Genomic DNA, 22517 nt, shown 5'->3' with positions numbered 1-22517 from the left:
TGATTTATATTCTTATTATGTATCACAAAATAACAATCGACACCATGCATAGGAACAGTACAAATACATACATCGTATTATCGCGACCAATATATATCTTATTAAATGTAAAATATCCAACTCTAACTTTTGCGACACCAGCGGCGAATCTATAGATACTATCGAACATATTTTTGGGAGTGCAAACAAATACAACCCATGTGGAATCAGTTGACATCATTTCTTGAAAACAACACGTTAAATTATCCTTCTTTAACGTTAGGTTTGGAATTAACTCATTTAAATCAACAGACGGTAATTATGTTGTGAATTATATTATTATATCAATGAAATATTTTCATTTAACATGAAATTCTGGAAACACATGCCTAATTGTGTTAAAAATCGGCTAAAGCTAAAATTTCAGATTGAGAAAACAAGCTCTAAAACATGATTTTATTTTATTTTCATATTTAAAAAAAGGAATCGATTTAAATCATCCTGATGCAAGTCCATATATTATTCACATCATGTACGTTTTGCATGTCATTAATTTGTTATCTTATAACCTCGTTGCTCTTTATACCAGAACACGCACTGTTGTCACTGATATGAATATTCTTAAGGTCCTTAAAGCATCGCAATTAAAACTTTTGTATACTTTGTAAATACAGTTATTTACAAAATTAAATACATGTATGTATGTATACAATATATTCTTTAAAATTAATATAAACAATAAAACACATTAGATTTTTCTATATTACGTTACACCAACATTGACCTTAGAGACACCGCATTTAATGACAAGATTCATATGATCAGACGTATTTATTTATTAAAGTGTGTATGCACGATTTTCTCAAATATTTATAAATTTATATAAAATGTGTAAAAATCTTAGTATACATATATTTCAATATAAATTAAAATAAAAGTTAAGAAGAGCATGTGTCGAAAAAATAAGAAATAAGCCAGATAGTTAATTCTGAAATCGAAAATGTCTGTACAGTCGAATTCGCCAGCATGTATATCCATGTTCCATATGCAATTTAAGGCACATATACATAAAGTGTCATTGCAATCTATAAACTTAGTTGAACCTTGTTCCTGTTTCATTGCATGTAACCTTTGTATTGATTCCAAATCTTTAATTTCCATTGACATTCGATGTATTTCTACATGACGACTTTCGTTTCATATCCAAAGGTTCATTTGTTCACTATCAAAAAGCTGATTAAACTCGAGATTCAGTTTGTTTATATTGTATGTGTTGCCCGGAATTGTATGATCAATTGGTCACTTCCCAAATCTAATTAACACAATGTTATGTTTATCACGTAATAATAAAGAATAATAATATAGAAATGTAAACCTCACACAAAATAAATGTTAATCATTTTGAATGCGCTTTCAATCATCTAGCAACTGCACACATTATTTTTGTGTTTGTTTCCTTGAACTATGTGTTTAAAACATGTTGGTACATTACATGGGATATAGCATTGGAAGATAAACTTCTGGATGCGTTTATTGAAATAGAAGAATTTTGTCGAAATGTCAAATCCAAAACGGTGTATTCTGAGTGTCATTGAATTTCTTTATTCATTCAAGTTTTATTGCACTTAAAAACCGGCATGTTAATTTTTGAATTGTTATCAGGCTTATGCCATGTGTAATACAATAATTCAAAGAAAAAAGCCTGGAATGTTTGTCTTTATATAATGGGACCCTATTGGAATAGGATTAATATTGTTAATCATATATTTTACCAACCTGCAGGGCAGACGATGAGATTAGGTTCTCCCACTTTATAGTTGGAAGCATACGTCCTGTCCACGCTTTCATTTTCCGCCACTGAAATTTTTTTTTTGAAATGGCGTACACTCAAACAAATTTTGTAGTGGCCAAAAAGAGATTACAAGTATGCACATTATGTATGTTAGATATATAATCATTATTCCTAAAACATGTTTACCTGCCAGATGCTTCAGAAAAATTCCCAAATGTTTTAGTCCAATGAAGTCGCTTATGCTGGATGACACAGAATCAAGAAAATGTGTCCAAAGATCTGTAAGATCTCTAATCAACGGCCTCACTCCGTCATCACTATTTTTAATATAAAAACACATGCGCAGTGGTAATTGAAATGAATGCATAGAAACTTCAATTTTATTATTTTTAATCTTAAATTGCAATCCTGCGAGCTGAATTTTTTTTTCAAGTGTATTGTTTTGCAATGCAGGGTTAAGTGTATATGTTTAACTATTGTGATTTGTATGTTTTCCTTGCGAACATAAAAACATAAAATACACACAACGTTATGTTCCAAAGAAACAACGCGTTGCATGAACAATTATTTGGCGTTATGGATCATGTGTTCACTCAAATGTGTGATGTAAAGTAGTGACCTGTTCTGTTGTGCTTCGTTGAACATGAAAAACAGCATTTGAATGTTAAAGTGCATTGATACTTTTCATGACACATAAAAAAGTATTTACCTTTTTTGACACGTTTGCCTTAGTGATGTTTCAATGATCGAAACTAGTGTTGACGATGATGGTGCATTCCAGGCTGTAAGTTCAAACTGTTCATTGGGTTGCTGACCATTGTTTTTCGTTTTCATGTTCTCCTCCTTTTTGTCGCAGCTTTGTTGCATACACCACAATATGGCTGCAATGCATATACACATTAATTTATTCATTGGTCAGGTGTTGTTTAGGATTGTTGTTTTAGTCCCACCTAAGCATGCAACACACTACCTGCTATATTTCTACAATCATATACTCAACCAAAATGATTTTAGGAAATAAACACTACAACCAGATTTACAGAAAATGTATTTTTGTGAAAATACTTCATTAGCCAACGATGTGGATATATTATCGGGAAATACCTTCTGAAACGTCACAGGAAGAAATATCTTCCTCATGGACATGATCCAGTGCCATTTCAGCTAAAGTTTGATCATAACCAATATTAACAAGTTCTTTAACAAACGTTGATCTTTGATTGTAAGATTCAATCTTTTTATCGCTGTCTTCGGTTTGCTCTGCGTTATCAAGTGTGTCCAATGCAGGCCGCTGCTTTGATAACTTGGTATGTACTTCCAATTGGGCAGCTCTAAGTGCTGTTTCTAAATCCGCTAAAGAAAAGTGATATTTCTGGATATTATTATTTTAATTTAATCATTTTGCTACTATGTGTAGGTATTTTTAAAATACATCTTATGAAGCATTCAGATGAAATTTTGAATTAAGTTATCACAATTTTAAATTGATAAAATTACAAGCGCAAAACGATTAAATGATTTTGCGTGTTTCTGTCGTTTTCTTATTTTAAAAACGTTGAACGATTATATTAAGACTAAAAGGCAAACACGTACACACGGTTTGTTAAGGATATAGCCTATAATTTTTTAGCGCACTGTTTTTACACAGAGTAATTCCATTGAAAACAACCGATATACACCAGCACGTATCTCGGTGTTTGCAACTGCTATAGCATGTTCATCAAATATTCTGAACATGTTCAAAATATTAGTTTTGATTCAACTGAACTTCAAATGAAGATTCAATAGTTGTACCGCAATGACGTATCAGTCATACATCCGTACCTAATTTACAATCATTCTTCACAGCCGATAGGAGTGAGAAAACGTGTGGCGAAAGCATTCGTTCAGACCCCATTTTTGCGAGCTCTTGTTGAAGAATTACAAGTTGATCCGTGGTAAAAAAGTTTAAAAAGTAAAATTCGCTTCGATTCTGTTTTATGTGCGCCAACCATTCATCCAGACATTTTTCCAAGAACTTCGCAATTGCATGAATATGGTGGTGCACTTTTTCTGACTGGTTAGTCCTTCCCTATACAAACAATAAAAACACCATACTATTTTATAAAATATATGTGTACAATTTTAGGATAAATCGTTTTTTTTGAAAACAAAACGACCATCACTGTGCAAGAAATTCATACGTCCTATGACACACGTTGACTTAAAGCCTTTCGGTTATCCAATAAATTTCTCAGAAATTCTGTATGGTAAACTGTAAGAAACGGACTAAGCTTATTGATCTGTAATTGATTTAAAAAACGCGAATTTCAACAAAATATTATGGCATTTAATCGTACGTTTTGTAGTATTATCGAGCATTATTAATAATACATGCATAAATGCAAAACGATGTGTATTAAATAGATACGTACAACCAGTTTCGGTAGATCTTTTTCGTTTCCAATTGATATTTCAACGCAAATCCGCCTATCTTGCCTGCACCAAAACTGACTTTTCCATGAATTAAACAAGACACATCCGGATTTACGGAGCTTTCTTAAAACGTTTCCAAGACGTGTCACGCTGTCTAAAATCTTATAAATAAAAGAAACGTAAAAGTTATGCGCACCCAAATGCAAATAAACGCACGAAATACATTTATTAATTCAAATATGTTTATAAAACTTACCAAATAGTACATTTCAACGCTAACCCCCGTTTCCTTAGCTGTAAGTTGATTTCTGTCGGCCACTAACATGAGTCTACTCTGAAGATCCTGCAACTGTCGGAAATCGTACTGCTTGTCTTGCTGTGGTAATGTAGCTGTAATAATGTCTCCAGTCATCTGAATATAAAAAAGATCTCTTTATTTACTTCAACGAATGCATGAATGTATCAGTAACATAGTATCATTCTTCTGAAATGAATCGTATGCATTTGTACAATTAAATGCCGCAATATACTTTAAATTAAAACAATAATATCTTTGACAAGCAGGGATAATAATTGAATTTTATGACTACACATTTCTGTTAAAATTCTATTGATTTATATTGTTGAGCTTGTTTCGTTCCAATACCAGTGAAACTAACCGTTTCGACAATCCCCTGTGTAAATCCTACAGTAAATATTCCATCAGAAGTTATCGCATCTGCTTGCATCAGTGACGTGACTTTAACGGAACCGTGCGCTTTCTGAATTTCCTTCAGCCAAGGAAGCTGACTAGAAATATCCTTCTGTTTTAGATATAAAAAAGTTCGGTTATTATGTTTAGTCTAGTAAATAAATAAATAAGTCATACATAATTAAAACTATATACATAGACGGGAGGATGGAAGGCCAGACCGGCCCGATAGATATATAAAACAGAAAAAAAACTAAATTAAAACATAAATAGATAAAAATGCATTTAAATGTCCATCCATCCATCCATCCATCCTTCCATCCATACATACATACATGTATCTATCCATACATATATACATACATACATACACCTACACACACGCTCACACGGACACACGTACATGCTTTCAATCACACATACCAACATTAAATCAATAACAAGAAAAAATGTAATACCAATTGTTTGGGTAATTTAGGATTGGCTGAAAACTCTTTCCACACAATCCGGCACTTTTTCCGCACTTCTAAGTAATCATGCTCTGGCTTAAGGTCAAATATCAACGGGGAATATCCGATGACCGCCGAATGTAGGCACTGGACATTTACAATTCTGTTTTGATCATCTCCAACCGAACTCATGGCGAGGTCAACAAATACCTTTAACTCTTTTTGCCCAGCTAAACTCAAAACACATTTCCAGGTATATAAGCATTTCAAAGAAGGTCTACGTATTTTTATTCATATCAACATGCAATAGAAGCGACCAAGAGTAAAGGTTTTTTATGTGTGTTGTCTGTTTAAATATTTGTGTCAATATATTATAATAAATATTTGTTAAATTATAAAATATTTATAAATAACATATAATTGTCGTCTATCTACCTGTAGTGAAGTAAGCTTATGTTTATATACGTGTTTTTTAAGTACAACTACTAAACTCACATTCTCTCATGGACTCCTGTAACCATTTGATAAAGTCTCCGCATTCACAAAACGTCTCAAGACACTTTGACTTGTCCGGTGTTATTTCTTGCAACAGCTTACACGTCTTCATCAGATTACTATCAAATTCGTTCATCTCGAATGTTTTTTGTTTGAACTATACAAAAACACAAAGCTTTTTTATAATGAAAACACATAAAAAAAATTAAGAATCTCCTCTTTAAAAATGTGTTTCAATTGAAAAGACACATTTTATAATTTTTGGTATAACATATTATTTTAAAGCGTGAGATTTGTCGTTCCTTGTGATTAAATAAAAAAAGATAAGTGTAACATGCATACATACACGAGCAATTTTTCTGATCGGCTCGAAATTTCCCTTGAGACCGCAATGTGTTTGTAATTTTAAAATAGCGAGTGCACCATCAACACAGGCGCGAAGGTGTCGCCATTGTTTAATCTGGGAAATTCGTAACTTCGCCATTTTTTCTGGAATACCAAAGACGGTAATTTCCCGTTCAAGCTTCTCATCTTGTTCTTGAAATGTAGAAGCTAATTGTCTGTCAACGTCGTCAGCCAAAATATTCCCAGATTGCAGTTTCTCACCGAATAGCTTCCATCTGAAAATAATATGATTCAAATGTATATTTAACCCAAAAAGTATATTTAATTACATTCCGAATTATAACATAATTTGCAAGAATAATGCATTAACCAAACATTATATATTCGTTGTTTTATTTTTCCTTAATGTTGAATAGTAATTAAAAAAACCCACATACCTTAACACTGTTGGCACCCAAACATCATCTAAAATCTCATCAATGGTGAAAGGGCGTTTGTGATACTGCTGACATTCTGCCCACATCTGCATGAACACTATGCTGTCGAGGCATTGTTCAGCTTGGCCAACTACATATATTACACGTTGATAGGACTTAAATTGCACTATACACGGTTCGTATATCACTGGCGAATCAATAGTCTGTGCTGCTTTTGGATCACAAATCGATAGAAGTTGAAGTTTGTCCGTGTCCTTGGCTAAAATGTCCTTTAAGTCCAAAGTGTCCACTAAAACCAACATTATACAATTAATAATTTATTACCTCCCTCGATTAATTTACAGGGAATATAGTGTGACCATATAATGTGACCGTAATTCGTTGATATATGACGGACTCGTTTTTTTATTATAATAAATATTAGATTTTTAACAGAAATAAAACCGCTCGTCAAATAGTAATGTCATAATTTTAAACAGCAGTATGATAATCTCATTTTCCCAAATACTTGACAATACAGTTTTTAAAAATCGTATACAAAAAAAATGATATCTGAAGGTTGACCGATTGTTTACGCCCAGTTAAAACTTACGTTCATGACCAGTATCACTATCCTTACCCTGAAACTGTTCACACAACGTCAGAAAGCGCCTCATTAATTCTGCAAGAATATTATAAGATTCAACCTCTTTCATTCGTAGATGAATCAACCTAGAAGTCACCTGTCTTTGTATGGTACCATCTTTATGCATAAGTGCAACTAAGTCACAGAAAGGATCTAAGTGTTCTTGTATAAACTTAAGCATCCTAACATCCACTGAGCCTGCGTGTATTGAGTAGCGAATACTTTCGATTGTCGCACATACTTGCTGTATTTTGTCGACACATCCTTCATGGAAGGTAAGTGTTTTTTGATCTGAAAGAATATATAGGTGAGTTTAACATTTTTTTTTAGAAACATATGTTTGGCATACATATAATTTAAAAAGTAGTCCTTTGCATTCATACAGTCCCCCACCCAATCTCATCGATTTAGCAAATATAATACATGTAATTAAGGATTGAAAGTTTCATATAAATATCAATATCTACTTGAACAATCCAACTTTCGCAACAATTGTAATGTGTATTAATCAGATTGTATTTTCCTGAGACAATATAGTTATATATTAAGCGAGAATGTAATTGTAACACGATTTCAATATATCAAAAAGTTTGACGTTCTTGTATAAGTAATTGAACATTTAAATACGTTCTAATTTTATGTTCGAAGATTAAAGCAACAGAAATATTCACGTCGATGGGAAAATATATCAGTTTTAAAAACAAAATTTATATTCAAACAAATCCGATAGCGCACCATAAGCTTTGAAAAACGACTGTGGAAATAATGTTGTTAACAGGCATCCATTATATATATATATATATATATATAGATATATATATATATATAATATATATAATATATATATATATATATATATAGATAATATATATATATATATATATATATATATATATATATATATATATATATATATATTTATATATATATTCTATTATATATTTATATATATCTTTATTATCTTATGTATATATATATATATATATATAATATGATATATATATATATATATATATATATATATATATCGATTGTGCACGTCATTACAATGCAAAGATAACAATCTTAACAGTATAACTTACTTTGTATTTTAACAAAGTGCTTCATTGGCGACCATGTTATAGCAAGATGCAAAATGTCGATTGTAACGTGTGTCTTGTACGCTCGTTCCCAATTATCATTGAAAAATCTTGATAGTAGATCACTGTATCGAATCCGTTCAGTGTCGCTTATCGGGGAATAGGAACACAGGACGTGTTCAATGACCTACAATCACGAGTCAACACCATTGAGCCTGACCATGGATATCTATTGCATTTCTAGTTCAAACATTGGTATTTAATCATGAATTATTTGTACGTACCTCAAATGCGACGTTTTCGAGGCATGCATGCATAGTTGTGTTGTATTTGTCGCCATCTCTGCAAAAGTGGGCTATGAATTTTTCCCTCGTTAAGCTATTCGTGCACTTAAAACCATGAAATAACTGTACATAAATCATCTTTATGTTGGCACAAAATGTATACCATGTCAATAATTAGAAAATCATGAGATACATTATATTAATAATTTCAGAAGGTAACTTTTTAAAATAAAGTTAAAAACAATTAAATAAAAACAATCTTAATAGTTAAATAAAATATGCATGTGTGCCAATTATTAAATAATGCACAAAATTTATTATAGAACATTATATTGGAAACTTTAAATGTGAATATAATATGCAGTTGTGCGGTATAGTCAATAAAGTACCCAAGAAGAGTGATGTCAACCGCGACCAAAATAGTGCAGATTTTATTGGAAGTAATGCGCTTTTCGATATTTGATTTTTCTAAAATTATAAATATGCGCCAACCGATTATATCTTGATATTTTTCGGAAACACCGAGTTATAAAACTTATAGCCATACCGGGATTACAAAGTCATGGCGTTATAAAACTTGTTCGTGATGAGTATATGAATTTTACAATTAAAACAGGAAGTAGGCAATGATAAAATATATAAACATTTAAATTATCTATAAGCACTGCCGCCATCATTTCGCTCGCAGATTAATCTAGACATAAAACCGTGCAAGGATATTACCATTTGTTTTAACACAGTCTGAAGTTTTGTTGATATGGAGTTATTCCATTCCTGAAGAACAGGATCCGCACGAGGATTTTCAATGAATTCTGAATTCCAGATCTGCAATTTAAATATTTATAAACATTATTTGAAAAATTATTCGCAACCAATTATACCCATTTTTTACATAAATTTTCCATGGTAATCTATAGAATACGAAATCAATGTAAAAACATTCAAACACTAACTTGTCTAAAATCGATTATATATTATAAAAAATGCACCTCTAAAGTTTTTTCCAATCCCCAAAGTAAGTGCTCATCATTTGTTATATGTGTGAGAAAATTGCTGCCTTTTGTGACAACGGTATTTATGAGTTGTTTTGATTCAGTGTCTTGCCGCGTAGTGTCTTGTTCAGTTTCCGCATGGAAAGAGCAGTACATCGCGCTAGAGTGAAGGAATATTTTCACACTGCGCAACCTCTTTGAGACTCTGTTTGGGTGGTGACTGAACGCCTCCATTACCAAATCATATGATATCTTATGCGTCATCCAATATGACGAGTTCAATCTGAAATGTGCAAAATTACCTCAAAGTGTATAAATTTACTTCCATTAAAATGTTGCAAATAAACTGGCCCTTGGAAAAAAACAACATTGAATTCATGACAAACAATTTTGGCATATCATTATATAGTAACATCCCATCCAAGTTTATATTTTTGTTGATCTAAAGCTAAATATAGTTCATTTACGGACAACCATGAACGCTTGTATGCAATAAATATTTATTACTTTCGTTACAATCCAAAATTAACAACATCTTAAGTCATAATTCGCATAATTCCCAAACTCATAAGTATCCTCTTAATTAAGGTGTTCCGATAGGGCTACTCGTTTTTTGACGATGCTGCTTCAGCGAAGCAGCTCGTCTAAGTTATCATACCATGAACAAATTCTTCACAATGGCGACCTATGTAAACAACCGAGCCAGTCCGATTGAGTCAACTAAATTTTCTCAATCGGCATACCTCGCTGATTATAATTGATAAAGGTAAAGGCAGCTTGGTTCCCGTCCTCTTTCAAATTTATCGAGAGGTTCGGGACAGGAACCAGACACGAAACTGCCAGGTGGCACTTCAAACGCTGTAATGCTGGGAAAACTCCAAATGTAGTTATTTTAAGATTTGATCGAGAATGTAACCCGCCTCCCAGTTTCGCTGATTGGGTCAAGTTCTTCCCCGTACCCCCCAAAAAAAATTCCAACCCAAAATTTTTCGTACCCAATTTTTTTCGTACTCAATTTATTTTCGTACCCACATTTTGTTCGTACCCAAATTTGTTTTCGTACCCAATTTGTTTTTCTTACCCAATTTATTTTCGTACCCACATGTTTTTTCGTAGCCAAATGTTTTTTTTGGCATTTTTTTTCGAACCCAAAATTTTCGTACCCATATTTTTTTTTCGTAACCAATTTTTTCGTACCCACATACACAATAGTGGTGATGTAGATAAACTTAAATTGATGCTTTTATATCAATCCTTTTCAAAACCATCGTCACACCAGTACTGCTGGTACTTGGATTTTTATTGATAACGTGGATTACAAAGGTTTTAACGCTACAAACATACGAAGAAGCGGAATAATTTGGAAAGAAAAATATATTACGATGCGAGATCGCAATAGGTACATCGCGTTATCGCATCGCAATCTCGAGTCTTTGTGCCGTGTGTGTGACCTAATTTAAAAAAAAAATTGTTAATGGGACAAAAGTGTGCGAGATCACGATATTAATATATCGATCATGAATCATTTTATCGCAACCTTACATCGTGATATCGCGATATCGCATCTTAAAATTGCACATTCGCATCGTAATATCGCAACCTCATATTCTGATTTCGCACTATCGACTTTCGGATATCAAGGGTGATAACGCAAAAACACGATGGGAAGGAAAGATATTACGATGCGACGTCGCGAAATCACTGAGATATTTCGAGATAGCGAAATAACGATGCCACATCGCGTTCTGGCATCGTGTTTTCGGTATCTCCACTGAGCATAGGTCGAGGACGCGAGATTGCATAATAAACTTAACAATATCGCTTTTCGGTCGCATATACACAGACATGTTACAAATAACATAAAGGGACATGTTCTCATGTTGGCAAAATGACAATTTTCTAATAAAATCCCATGGAATCGGCAAAGATTGTACACAGTTTATTCCAACAGGCAATATAACAGGCCCTGACAAATAGAAATATGTTAAAATTATATATATATACATATATATATATACATATATATATATATATATATATATATATATATATATATATATATATATATATATATATATATATATATATATTATATATATATATATATATATATATATATATATATATATATATATATAATATATATATATATATATATTATAATATATATATATATAACTCGTTCGGATAATAAAGCGTTTGCAACGCGACAATTTGTACAATAGAGTTAAAATATATTGATAACTTTAAACGATAGCGTGTTGAAGTGATGACGGTTGTAAAAAGCAAAAATTACTTTGAAGCATAAGTTTCTATAAAACTTCATAAAATGGTATTTTACAACCTTCATTTGTAAAATAAATACGAGTCTTTTCATCAACAAATAACCAAATGTGTTACAACTGGAAGCTCGTGTATTAAATAACGACGAGAAGCGAATCAATGAATATAAAAATTCGATTCAATTATGGAGTTATTTAATAAACGGACAATCAATGGTGTTAAACAGTTTTTCAAACCTAAGGAAATGAAAGCTACTGGATAAAGTCTATCAATTTAAAATACTCTTTTTGTAAAGATACAATAAATCAGTCTTCAAAACACGGAATGGCATATACTATTTAATGTAAACCAAATATGCCATTTAAAATAAGGAATAATAATAAAAAAACATACTTTTTGAATTGCAATTACTTAAACATATCATTTGTTGAAAATATAATTTTGAATAATAATTTTGTTTCAAATGGTACTCATGTTAAAAAATGATCACTTTTTATTGACATGATTTTTTAATTGTGTTGTCAAAACACGTCAACAGAAAGTTGAACGAAATTTTCTGTAATATTGATATAAGCGCTATGCCAAAAGATAAATATAAATGGCGCACATAATACGCGAAGTACAATAACGAATATAATAGATACAACAACCACAATGAGGAATTATTTTACGATATTAAAGAAAAAATAATTGCTACTTAACATAACATTAAAAGCCTATTGTTCGCATTTCCAAATATAAGTTTAGAAACAATAATGTATTGTGTAATAAGTGATTAATATTGAAACAAGTACAGACCCTAGGTTAAATACGTAGCACAAGTGAACTGTTTACATTTTGCTTCTGGCGGATCAATGTAATGTAAATAGATCAGAACTGTCTCTCGGTATAGTTTGAAACACACACATATATTGGTTTTATACTCAGTTCGCAAGGATGTTGGGTTTTGTTTGGACTGTATATATGATTTTTTAAATGGCGTGTAAAAAGTTTAAATCGACAGTAAGGAATAATTCCCATGTTTGAATGCTATTTAGTCAAATACATTTGCTTAAAGTTGTATACAACACACATATGAGAGCTCATTGTAGAGGTATCAGACGATGCAACAATTTATCAGAGCATTCCTAAATTTTAAGTGCAGTTTCATGCCAGAGTGAAATATACCACTAAACAATTCATATCAAACATATTAACGCCTTCCTATCGAAACGATAATAGGATACTATTATATATCTCGTATATTTTGTTTGCACCTCATAAAAATACATTTTCTTTAAACAGAGTTTACCGAACTGACTCGTCTGCGCATATGCAACCGGAAGGCCCGACTGTGGAGTTAATATCAAATATTAAGTTCTTGATCTATTGCTGGCTACGTAGCATCATAATGCCTTCGCATCGTGCTCCTGCGTTCCCGCCCTTGTAATTCAAAGGCTGTTGGTGCCAAAGCACGATGCGAGGTTGCATTATTACGATACAAAGGTTCGATAATAATACGATGCGAAATCTCAAGATTATGATGCGATGTTTCAGAATACGATGCGATCTAGAATTCGTGATCTTGCATCGTGTTATTAAAGTTTCGGCATTCTAATAAAAAAGGCCGAGACCGCAAACACACCATGCGAAAACACGAGATTGCGATGCAAGATTGCTTTATTAACATCGCGATATTGCGTATTTCGTGTTCTCGCATCGCGTTTTTGCTTTTTCGTATTGTGTTTCCCGTAATCGCCCGTTATCCAGAGATCGACAATTCAATACAACGAGTGGCTCTAACTGCACAGCGCACTATGTCGATAACTATGATTTCGTTCAATCCGTTTGGAAGATTCGGTTCAGAACATAATTTGTATTTGCACTTGCTGATGTATCCTTACATTCGACAATACATACTGGATACAAGACAATAGTGATGTGAAAACGATTTTAACGGATAAAGTGTAAGCATATTGTATTTGTAACAAATATATTTGTATATATATAACATAACATATAACACGTTACCCTTTTCCGGAAGAGCTTTCCCGCTGAAATCTGTCCAGTATTACGTTTAATGTTTCATCGACTTTCTGAAACAAATAATCGTACATACACAAGCATTACAGTTCATTTGATAGTTCTACAAAAACGCATGTCCAAACCCAGCGTTTCTAACACATAGTTAAAATGTAAATTATGTGAAGGATCTTCCTGAAATGTCATAATTGAGCTACACGGACAATAAACTGATCGTTTGAATGTTTGCATATTTTCGATAGAATTATTTTTCAAAATAATAATGATAATGGAATTGTGATTATTGAAATATCATAACAGATTGTTCATAACTCAATGATAACATTAAATTATTCCATGGATAAACTATGTATTAAATTTGATATACCTAACTTATTACATAGTGCACAGAAGCCATACACGTTCAAAGAACTTTTTTATTTAATAACATTACTATAATAAAATATTTTTAACTACTAATGTATTGTTTTTAATTTGTAATATTATTTGAACCGGCCTTAATACAATTGATTAAGGCATCTTTCGTAAATAATAACTGATTTTAAATAATATATTCATAGTATTAGATAAACATAAGTAATTGCTAAATAATGTCCTGGCATTAAAACTGTGTAACCATGTAACAGTTCGCTGTGTTTGAGTTGTATAACTCTGCTGTATTAATCTGAGACGTGTGAGCTCTATAAGAGTATATTAAAAGCTTGGATTGTATCCTTTATTCAATCTCGGTCCTGTTAGTTTACTTTTTTTAAATAAAAATAAAATATAACAGTAAGTTTGTGGGATACACTTTCATATATTTTGCCAGATTTCAGTAGGACAAAAAACAGAATTAATTATAACGGTTCTTATAAATATATATATTCATGTCTAAAAGTTAGCATCATATTAATGATGGTGAGCTAATTGTTTTGTGCTGTGTTGAAAGAGATACACACGAACGAGATTGGTTTGATAATTTACATTTTTGGCTGGTTTTGACATTTTTATTGTTGGCAAAAGATAAAAACGTATTACGTAGTAAGTGAATGTAGGACTATGTACCTTTTCATTATCGTTATAAAGAGAAGAGTATGTTTCCCTGGTCGTTTTAGTCCAGTACACCAAGGCAGCACACGCCACTTCTATAGGGACCCATTGTTCGGTTAATTTATGAAGGTCGGAGCAGCTGAATGATGCAACGATAGACCGCGGCAAGTAGAAATCCATTTCAAATAAAGGAATTAGCTTGTTCACTACTGTGTCAAGGGAACTGTAATGCACAACGGAAACCAATAACATTAACGAGAAGGCAACCGTGTATCTTTATGTGTCGCCAATTCGTCTTGACAATCTTATTCAGTTGCATTTCATTCATTTTGTAAAATACAGAATAATATAAACATACCGTTTTTGTTGTATCACATAAATCCTATAATACATTTTGATAGTGCATAAATTTCATCAGCAAGTCAGAAAAGCAAAACATACAGCAAAACGATCATATTTGTGAAATGATAGCCGATACTGGAAAGCTATGACATCGCATCGATATCAGCAACGTTCTCTTAAGAGTTAAGAACATACGCCCAGTGTTTGGGCCCACACAACTCTAAGAAAAGATACATGTGTTTTTTAAGGCAAGGAACTATAATTTTGAGTTCGCGAAAACATGTTCGATTTTTTACTTGAAATGGAATGATGGATGGTAATTTTGTCTTAACTGTAAAGTTAAACAAAGAAAATAATAACTTTTATTATGTACCACTTCAGAGAAACATACTTGTGTTCTTTAGGATTTCGAAACACATACTCATTAGATGTATGCGGATAATTATTATAGTTTTTAATTAATATTTAACATTGAAAATTTTTCATAGAAATGTATGTGGTGCAATGTAGCTCTTTCGAACAGCACAAATTTCGAATGTATCAAGGTTTCTGTGGCAATACAAGTGTGATACTCGTTTTTACATATTACTTCATTTAAAGTATATAATTTATATGTTTTTGAGTTGACATAAATAATTGACTTGCTTGAAACAACCGTTTAACTTATAATTATGAAATTAATTAACCTTTATGTGTATAACATATCATACTGATAATACAACACATAAAGTTATGTTCATATGTTGACAAATATTAAATGTTATGTAGTGATCATCAAGATAGGTGGTTTTAGCAATTTTTAAAGTTAGACTTACATCAAAGATTTGTTGTTGTTTGATTTAAAAGATGCCACAACATCTTGTATTTCAGCTACTCCCCACCATATTGGTTTATCATTGGCATGGTCAATGACTTTTGTTTTTTCTTCAAATGGAGTACATACTCCAAACACGAGATGAAAAAGTGGAAGGCAGTACATCCATGATGGATCTTTCACATCTCCCAATGACGTAAACTGCTTTGCAATCCATGTTAAAGCTTTCTTCAACTTACTGAAAGTAAAAACAGAACTCAATGTAATAATCTGGACAATATGATGTCATGCTGTATGCACACCATGTATATTTTTACGCAATTGATTTTAACTGTTATAAGAGCTTTACATTTAAGTAATAATTATTGATTTAGTTTTACAGCAACTCAACAAATTGCACGTACTCTGAATTAACCAGCCTTTTAACCGGTTCCCATTCTACGACGCTCTTATTGGTGTTGTCTATCGTCACCAAAAGACATTTACATAACTTCCGCAAAGCCTTATGCGACAGCTGTATCTCTAAACAATGACAAGCAATAGCCACGCCTATGGCTTGGATGACTTGCGCTGTATTCGTCTGAGTAGATGAATCTTTTGACATTTCATCCAAAAGTGTGGTCATGAACGTTTCGATAGTCTAAAATTATACATTTGATATTCGTTGTTATTTTACTATACATTAAAAGAAATACTGATATTAATGTAGACTGATTTGAAGTTTTGTTAACACTCAAATCTGCAAAATTGATAAATTAACAATTTGAAATCCTTATCAAGTTTTGGTAGTCGATTCAGTCTTTATTGAAATAATATTTTTAATTGTATTTGTATTTTAATAAATCTATTATTAAACACGTATAATTTGTTTGTAAATACATGTTTTGGCCTTTTTCCACCTATTATGTAAACGTTTATCAAATTTAATTACAAAAACAACACATATTATTTTGGTATCTGGTCACTAGAAACATTTCACGAATGAGTCGTATCCATTGCTGTTTTTCTACTTTTCATATAATTTATCCATTATGTATTCTACTCGATAAAATGATTTTTGTTCAATACAAATTAAAAGCACAAATCTGCTCCGCTATACGAACTAATACCTTTCGTTAAAAAGCCAATTTGTTTCATATCATAGTATCATATACCAGCTAATTAACATGATATAAAATACTTAAAAATCATTGTGACCATGGGAGGAATAATTCGACGTGTAAAATGCTAAGATAACACAACCAACTACCGTGAAAATTATGAATACATTGACAGTGGATTACCAAAAGAACTATATTTAAGCTTAAATGTTTCAGCAAAAACGATTGTAAAACTTATTATGCTGCATACGTGTTTATAAACTATTTGAACCCCTAGGCGAGGTTTGTTATACCAGGGTCATGATTAAATAGAACTGCGCAATTGGCCATCACACGATTTTACATAATATAGATCAGTAATTGCAGAGATAATTGTTTTGGAATATAAAGGGTAACATATTTGTAATCACTATGTTAAGACATTCTCAGTTGAAAAGGGGAAATACAATTTTTAAGCATAGGCTGATGAAATTCGCACATGCATGTATTTGTATTATAAAGAACGTATCATGCAAGTTTGAAAGTTCTACGTTAAAAAAAAATAGATATGTTTTTCCGCCAAATGTGCAGACACAATAAAACGGACAGGCATACGGACAGAGAACCGCTCATTGTGGTTTAAGTGTTTTCAACCCTTGACTTGCATTAAGACTATTTGAATACTATTATATTTTTTCCCGCGCCCGCGAATTTTTTCAGGGAACCATCTCCTAATATTATAAAACTCATACGTATATTATCAGTTTGATAAATATTTTTAAGATTCAGTAAAAACATATTTAAAGAGTACGCTGTTGAAACAATATAGTGCGTATATAGCGTTTATCAATGTGTTCATTTAAATGAAATAATACATGTCATCGTACTTCGTGTTTAAAATCCACAGCGTTGCGCCAGCATTGGTAATCAACAACGTAAACATTTCGCAGTCCATTCATCAACATTTTTACTTGTTCGATTTCATCTCCAATAACTGGCAAGTCTAAGTCCTTGAGGATTGGTGCTTTAAACAGCGGTGGCAGGAAATCACAGAAAAACTCCTTACAAATCCCCATTGCAGCTTTTGTATTTTCACCGGTAAAGGAATTTTTAATAGCTCTACCTATGCGTTTAAATACACCTTCATCTGCGTCTGGAACAGCGACACCATCGTACTGATGCCATGTCGCTAAAGTGCAGAAGAATATAGTGTATTAATTTACTCTTCATTATAAACCGTATTTACTTCATAGTTGATATTGCACAACACACCGCGGTAGTACGATTCGATCAATGTTATATGTGTTTCTTTTTTTACAGGTTGTCTACATCATACACTGAGTATTGATGCGATAAAAAATATATAAACATACTTTTTATGAAACACTGAATAACATCGACAAACCAGTCAGTCATCAAACATGCAATACATACAATAATTCTTTTCTCATAATATACCTACACAAATCCGAAGATGCAACATAACGTCATTAATAATGCTAGCATATGATTATTTAAATAAAGCAAATAAATCATACTAGAAAAGTGTCCATAGGATACGGATGCCCCCCCCCCCCCCCGAAATATGATTCAGACGCAAGTGCTGTGTGACAACACAATTATGATAGTTAACGCATCATGCATGTTATTTTGTAACATAAAGCCTTTATCACAATTGTATTATTGACCTTAAAGCGAGTGCCATTGTTGATGCATGCGACATGTCGTCTTGCTGTGTATATGAAGATTGCTGACTTATTTTGTAGACCAATGATGCAAGATACAAAAAGACCTGATACTCACACGAAAATATATCATTAGTTTTACTAAGCATAAACAAACTAAAGGTGACCTCTGTGACCTTGCCATTTTAGTAAGCGTCATGGTTGCTGCAAGCGACATATTGTTTTGTAAGGAATATGATCTTCAAGTACCTACATATACCTTAACCTATAAGTAAACAACATGGCTGTTACAAGCGACAAATCGTCTAGAAATAATACTAATTTGTGACGATTTATTTCGAAATCCCGCAATGCAAGACACATATTTGTGCCGGACATGAACATGCATACAAATTAAATCCATCAAAGGAATTTGTGATATCTTTCCACGTTGACCTTAAAGCGAGCAACATAGTGTCTTGACATGTTGTTCATGTGCATCCATTTATTTTTGAAATCACCTTAAGAATGAAAATAGTATGTACTGGACACTAAATATCCCAGAAAATCAATCTTATGAACGGATATGGTTAAATGTGTCACGGTGATGCATAAAACCGAAAATTCAAATACCGATGTTTCTGAAGATCATCATAAATATCATGTCAGGAATTTTACTGTTAAACATGTTACTTTCCTTTTTAAAGCATTCAAATCAAACTTTGTGATACAAATTTAAGACGTTTAAACAATCGGAAAAACAATCCAATCATTTGACAATAACATTTTTTAAATAAAAAAACATACACAAAATATCAGAAAGATATACCGTTTCAAATAGTTATCAAATTATAAAACTGCATGTTATGGAATAGATACTAGTATTGCACGCCAACTAATTTTCGCTAACATTTTATACATCATTTTTATAATTGTGTACACAAGTGTCACTTCCAACTAACGTGCGTGCTTATGCACACTGTATAATGGGAAGTTCCAATTTTAGTTTCCACCAATATGTGCTTTATACGCGTTCACTCAACGTTTGCAACAGTCACCAAAAAGCCAATGGGACGTTACTTCGTTGTTTCACTCAAGTTCATTACTAAATTCAAATTTGATTTTCTTATCAACCGGATTATATGAATGAGCACAAGTGTTTCAAATGTATACACTTGTAACCATGTCCGTAAATGAAAGTTGCAACTACATGACAGCGCAAAATCATGCATATTTTCACATATATGTACCGACACACCTTAAAGTGTTCGAAGTTAATACAATATTAACCCTCTTATACAATAAGTGCAAGGATTTATTATTTATTAGGAACATGTTTAATCTTTCGCGGACTTTCTCTAAGAGAATACACTTTTCCCCACAGATGGGATGTGTTATTACAACTCTGCGCAATAATCGTACCAATTCAATGACATCACATTTCTACTAATATAATGTAATGTAATGAGATGCAATACTATTAACATACTCTTTACTTGGGATTGATTATAAATACATGTACTTACAATCATCCTTGGGTAGCATGTTCTTATCTATAAAGAACTTTCTGTTCTGATCTAGGCCATGTCCTTTGTTACGGTTACGATAGTCTTCCCACACGTATTCGTTCTTCTGTGGATCTTCTTTATGTCGGATATCGAAACAGTATTTGTAGTGAATTGTATTTTGGAGCAGGTACTTATGTAAGTATATTTCCAGTATGCATTCAACATATTTTCCCTGACACCTGTAACATATAGCACTATGGTTTTCCGGATAACAAGTTATAAAAATAAATCATCATCGACATTGAAGCAAATCACATTTGGATATATGTCCTATGTTTTTGTTAGCTGATCATAATTTTCTACATTTATATTGATAACCTAGGCTGGTTAAAACTCATCAACGTGCGTATTTTATTTTTATTAATCTTAACATATTAAGTGAACACAATGTTTATTGTAATTATAAATTCAATCGTTCAAAGTATTGAAATAAATTCAAAAACATTCAATCACTGGTTAGTGTGGTTCTTTACAATTACGAGTTGCGACATCAGGGCCCGTGCATGGATCATTGTGAAGCATGTTGGAGCATTTCAAAACAGGCGGTTATAGGTGTACAACAATAACGAACAAGAAATTGTAAGAGGTACTTAGCACATACCTTTTTTTATCCATTACATGTGTCGTATTTTTCCATCCTCCCAACTCTTTAGATCCAAATACAATTGCAACGTCGAAGTCAGAAGTATCTAGAATATCATCGGGTATACGCACATGGAAAACCACTCGAAAGAGGTCTGAGGATTGTTCGGTAGTATTTTGTTTTTGTTGTGTGTTCGTTGATACATTCGGCGCAGTCGATTGGGAATTAAGATTCTGAGAGGGACGTTTACTGAATAACATAATCAGTATAGTAATATTACTATGTTTAAGAACATCTGGCAATGGTGAACAGTCAGAAATTTATCTCCATAACAAAATTTAATTGTGAATTTGGGATATTTGATTCACATATGCATATAATAATATATATATACATAATTAGAACTTATTTATGAGCTGGTAAAACTGTGCATGTACCCATATCATTAAAATGTGTACTTAAACGGCTATCAAAGCATCGGCCAAAGAAATTAAACCAAAATAATCATGCAACTGTTGCATTAACTGGGTCAATATCATATATTTTGTTTACTTCTTATTCCTCTTCGATTCCATCTTCTGATCACTTGACATAGCATTACTATTCTGAAGGAAAAAAAACAGCATTAATGATATTTATGACAGTTAAACTAAAACATTAACAGAGAAATCAGCTATCCATATCAAGTCTGAAAAAATGCCCATATTCTTTAATCCTTTCAAAGGTCTCGTAGAACCATATTCTTTAAATCGTATGTACAATATAAAGAAGTGAAACTCCAGCTGATGGAGCAGTATTGCATTCTCATTATATACAACTTCTTTTTGGAAACGTGCTTAATACTTATATCTCAAAAGCGTTCGAGTCTTTGGTGTCAATCTTCGAAAATATAAATGCGTAATACCTTCTGATCTTTTTCGTCTTTGGTATAAGCTTTACCATTATTATGTGATGAAAAAATTCTTACTCCGTCTGTTGTGAATGTTGCTTCACTTTGACCAGTATCCACATTCGAAGAATGACTTTCTTTGACGGATCGAAACACCGTCGACGGATTCTCTAATAACGCACTCTGTTTATCCTTGTTTATTCTTTTCTTATTTCGTTTATTCCTGTATCGTACTTTAGTACTGCTTTTCCCCTTACTTTTGTTTTTAGTGGCGCGTGGTAGAGTTGTGCCATTTTCGGCGTTTACTTCCGGTGCCAGAGATTCATTGTTCTCGCAGTCCTCAGATTCAGATCCGTCAGCGGAGTCATTACCGCTTCCTGTATCAGTGTCCGACTCCGACATCGGCTCCTGTTGTTCGTTGGTTTTCTCGTTTATGTTGGAGCCATTATCAAGAAAATCGTCATTGCTGACTGCCATAAGTTGTTCATTATCGGTTGCATCTTGAGTACTGTCATTACTTGTATTTAATTTACATGGCATTACATTATCGAGAACTTGTTTGCTATTAGCTGGGTCTGTAGAGGTTTCCAACTCACCCATCTTTTCTGTGGGAATTGTCATTGAATGTGCTTCTTTAATTGGGGTTTTATCTTAATAATAA

At 32.3% G+C, this 22517-nt stretch overlaps 2 protein-coding genes across 2 annotated transcripts in view; both read right to left on the bottom strand.

Annotated features, from left to right (window-relative positions):
• Positions 1-6869, bottom strand: part of LOC127853211 (E3 ubiquitin-protein ligase RNF213-like) — a 49186-nt gene extending 42317 nt beyond the window's left edge. Inside the window, exons 1-12 of the mRNA XM_052387495.1 lie at positions 6604-6869; positions 6168-6441; positions 5822-5978; positions 5336-5556; positions 4846-4989; positions 4443-4598; positions 4186-4347; positions 3596-3842; positions 2876-3124; positions 2481-2652; positions 1958-2088; positions 1756-1836 (exon numbers count right to left, since the gene is read on the bottom strand). Coding sequence (XP_052243455.1) covers positions 1756-1836; positions 1958-2088; positions 2481-2652; positions 2876-3124; positions 3596-3842; positions 4186-4347; positions 4443-4598; positions 4846-4989; positions 5336-5556; positions 5822-5978; positions 6168-6441; positions 6604-6695 — 2086 coding nt within the window. The 5' untranslated portion in view covers positions 6696-6869. The remainder of the gene's footprint in view (positions 1-1755; positions 1837-1957; positions 2089-2480; positions 2653-2875; positions 3125-3595; positions 3843-4185; positions 4348-4442; positions 4599-4845; positions 4990-5335; positions 5557-5821; positions 5979-6167; positions 6442-6603) is intronic.
• A 315-nt stretch (positions 6870-7184) lies between these two features.
• On the bottom strand, positions 7185-22477 carry LOC127852583 (E3 ubiquitin-protein ligase rnf213-alpha-like). Its single transcript, XM_052386534.1, has 12 exons — positions 22163-22477; positions 20343-20556; positions 18040-18341; positions 16478-16713; positions 16075-16311; positions 14933-15140; positions 13877-13941; positions 9581-9866; positions 9315-9416; positions 8592-8696; positions 8311-8494; positions 7185-7519 (listed from the first exon to the last, which is right to left on the bottom strand). The coding sequence occupies exons 1-12, from the start codon at positions 22475-22477 to the stop codon at positions 7185-7187; spliced, it is 2589 nt and encodes an 862-aa protein (XP_052242494.1).
• Between the last annotated feature and the right edge of the window lie 40 nt (positions 22478-22517).

The sequence above is a fragment of the Dreissena polymorpha genome, chromosome 12, assembly GCF_020536995.1.
Source record: "Dreissena polymorpha isolate Duluth1 chromosome 12, UMN_Dpol_1.0, whole genome shotgun sequence".
Lineage (NCBI taxonomy): Eukaryota > Metazoa > Mollusca > Bivalvia > Myida > Dreissenidae > Dreissena > Dreissena polymorpha.
The sequence above is the reverse complement of the archived record's forward strand: the minus strand, read 5'-3'. Positions and strand labels throughout refer to the sequence as shown.

Excerpts from the sequence above, each read along its gene's own strand:
- LOC127852583 (XM_052386534.1), bottom strand. The coding sequence starts at position 22,477 with ATGACAATTCCCACAGAAAAGATGGGTGAGTTGGAAACCTCTACAGAC. Across the intron at positions 15,141-16,074 it reads AACAACAACAAATCTTTGAT|TTCCCTTGACACAGTAGTGA; the intron begins GTAAGTCTAACT and ends TGTGCATTACAG. Across the intron at positions 8,697-9,314 it reads AGACTGTGTTAAAACAAATG|TGCACGAATAGCTTAACGAG; the intron begins GTAATATCCTTG and ends CATGGTTTTAAG.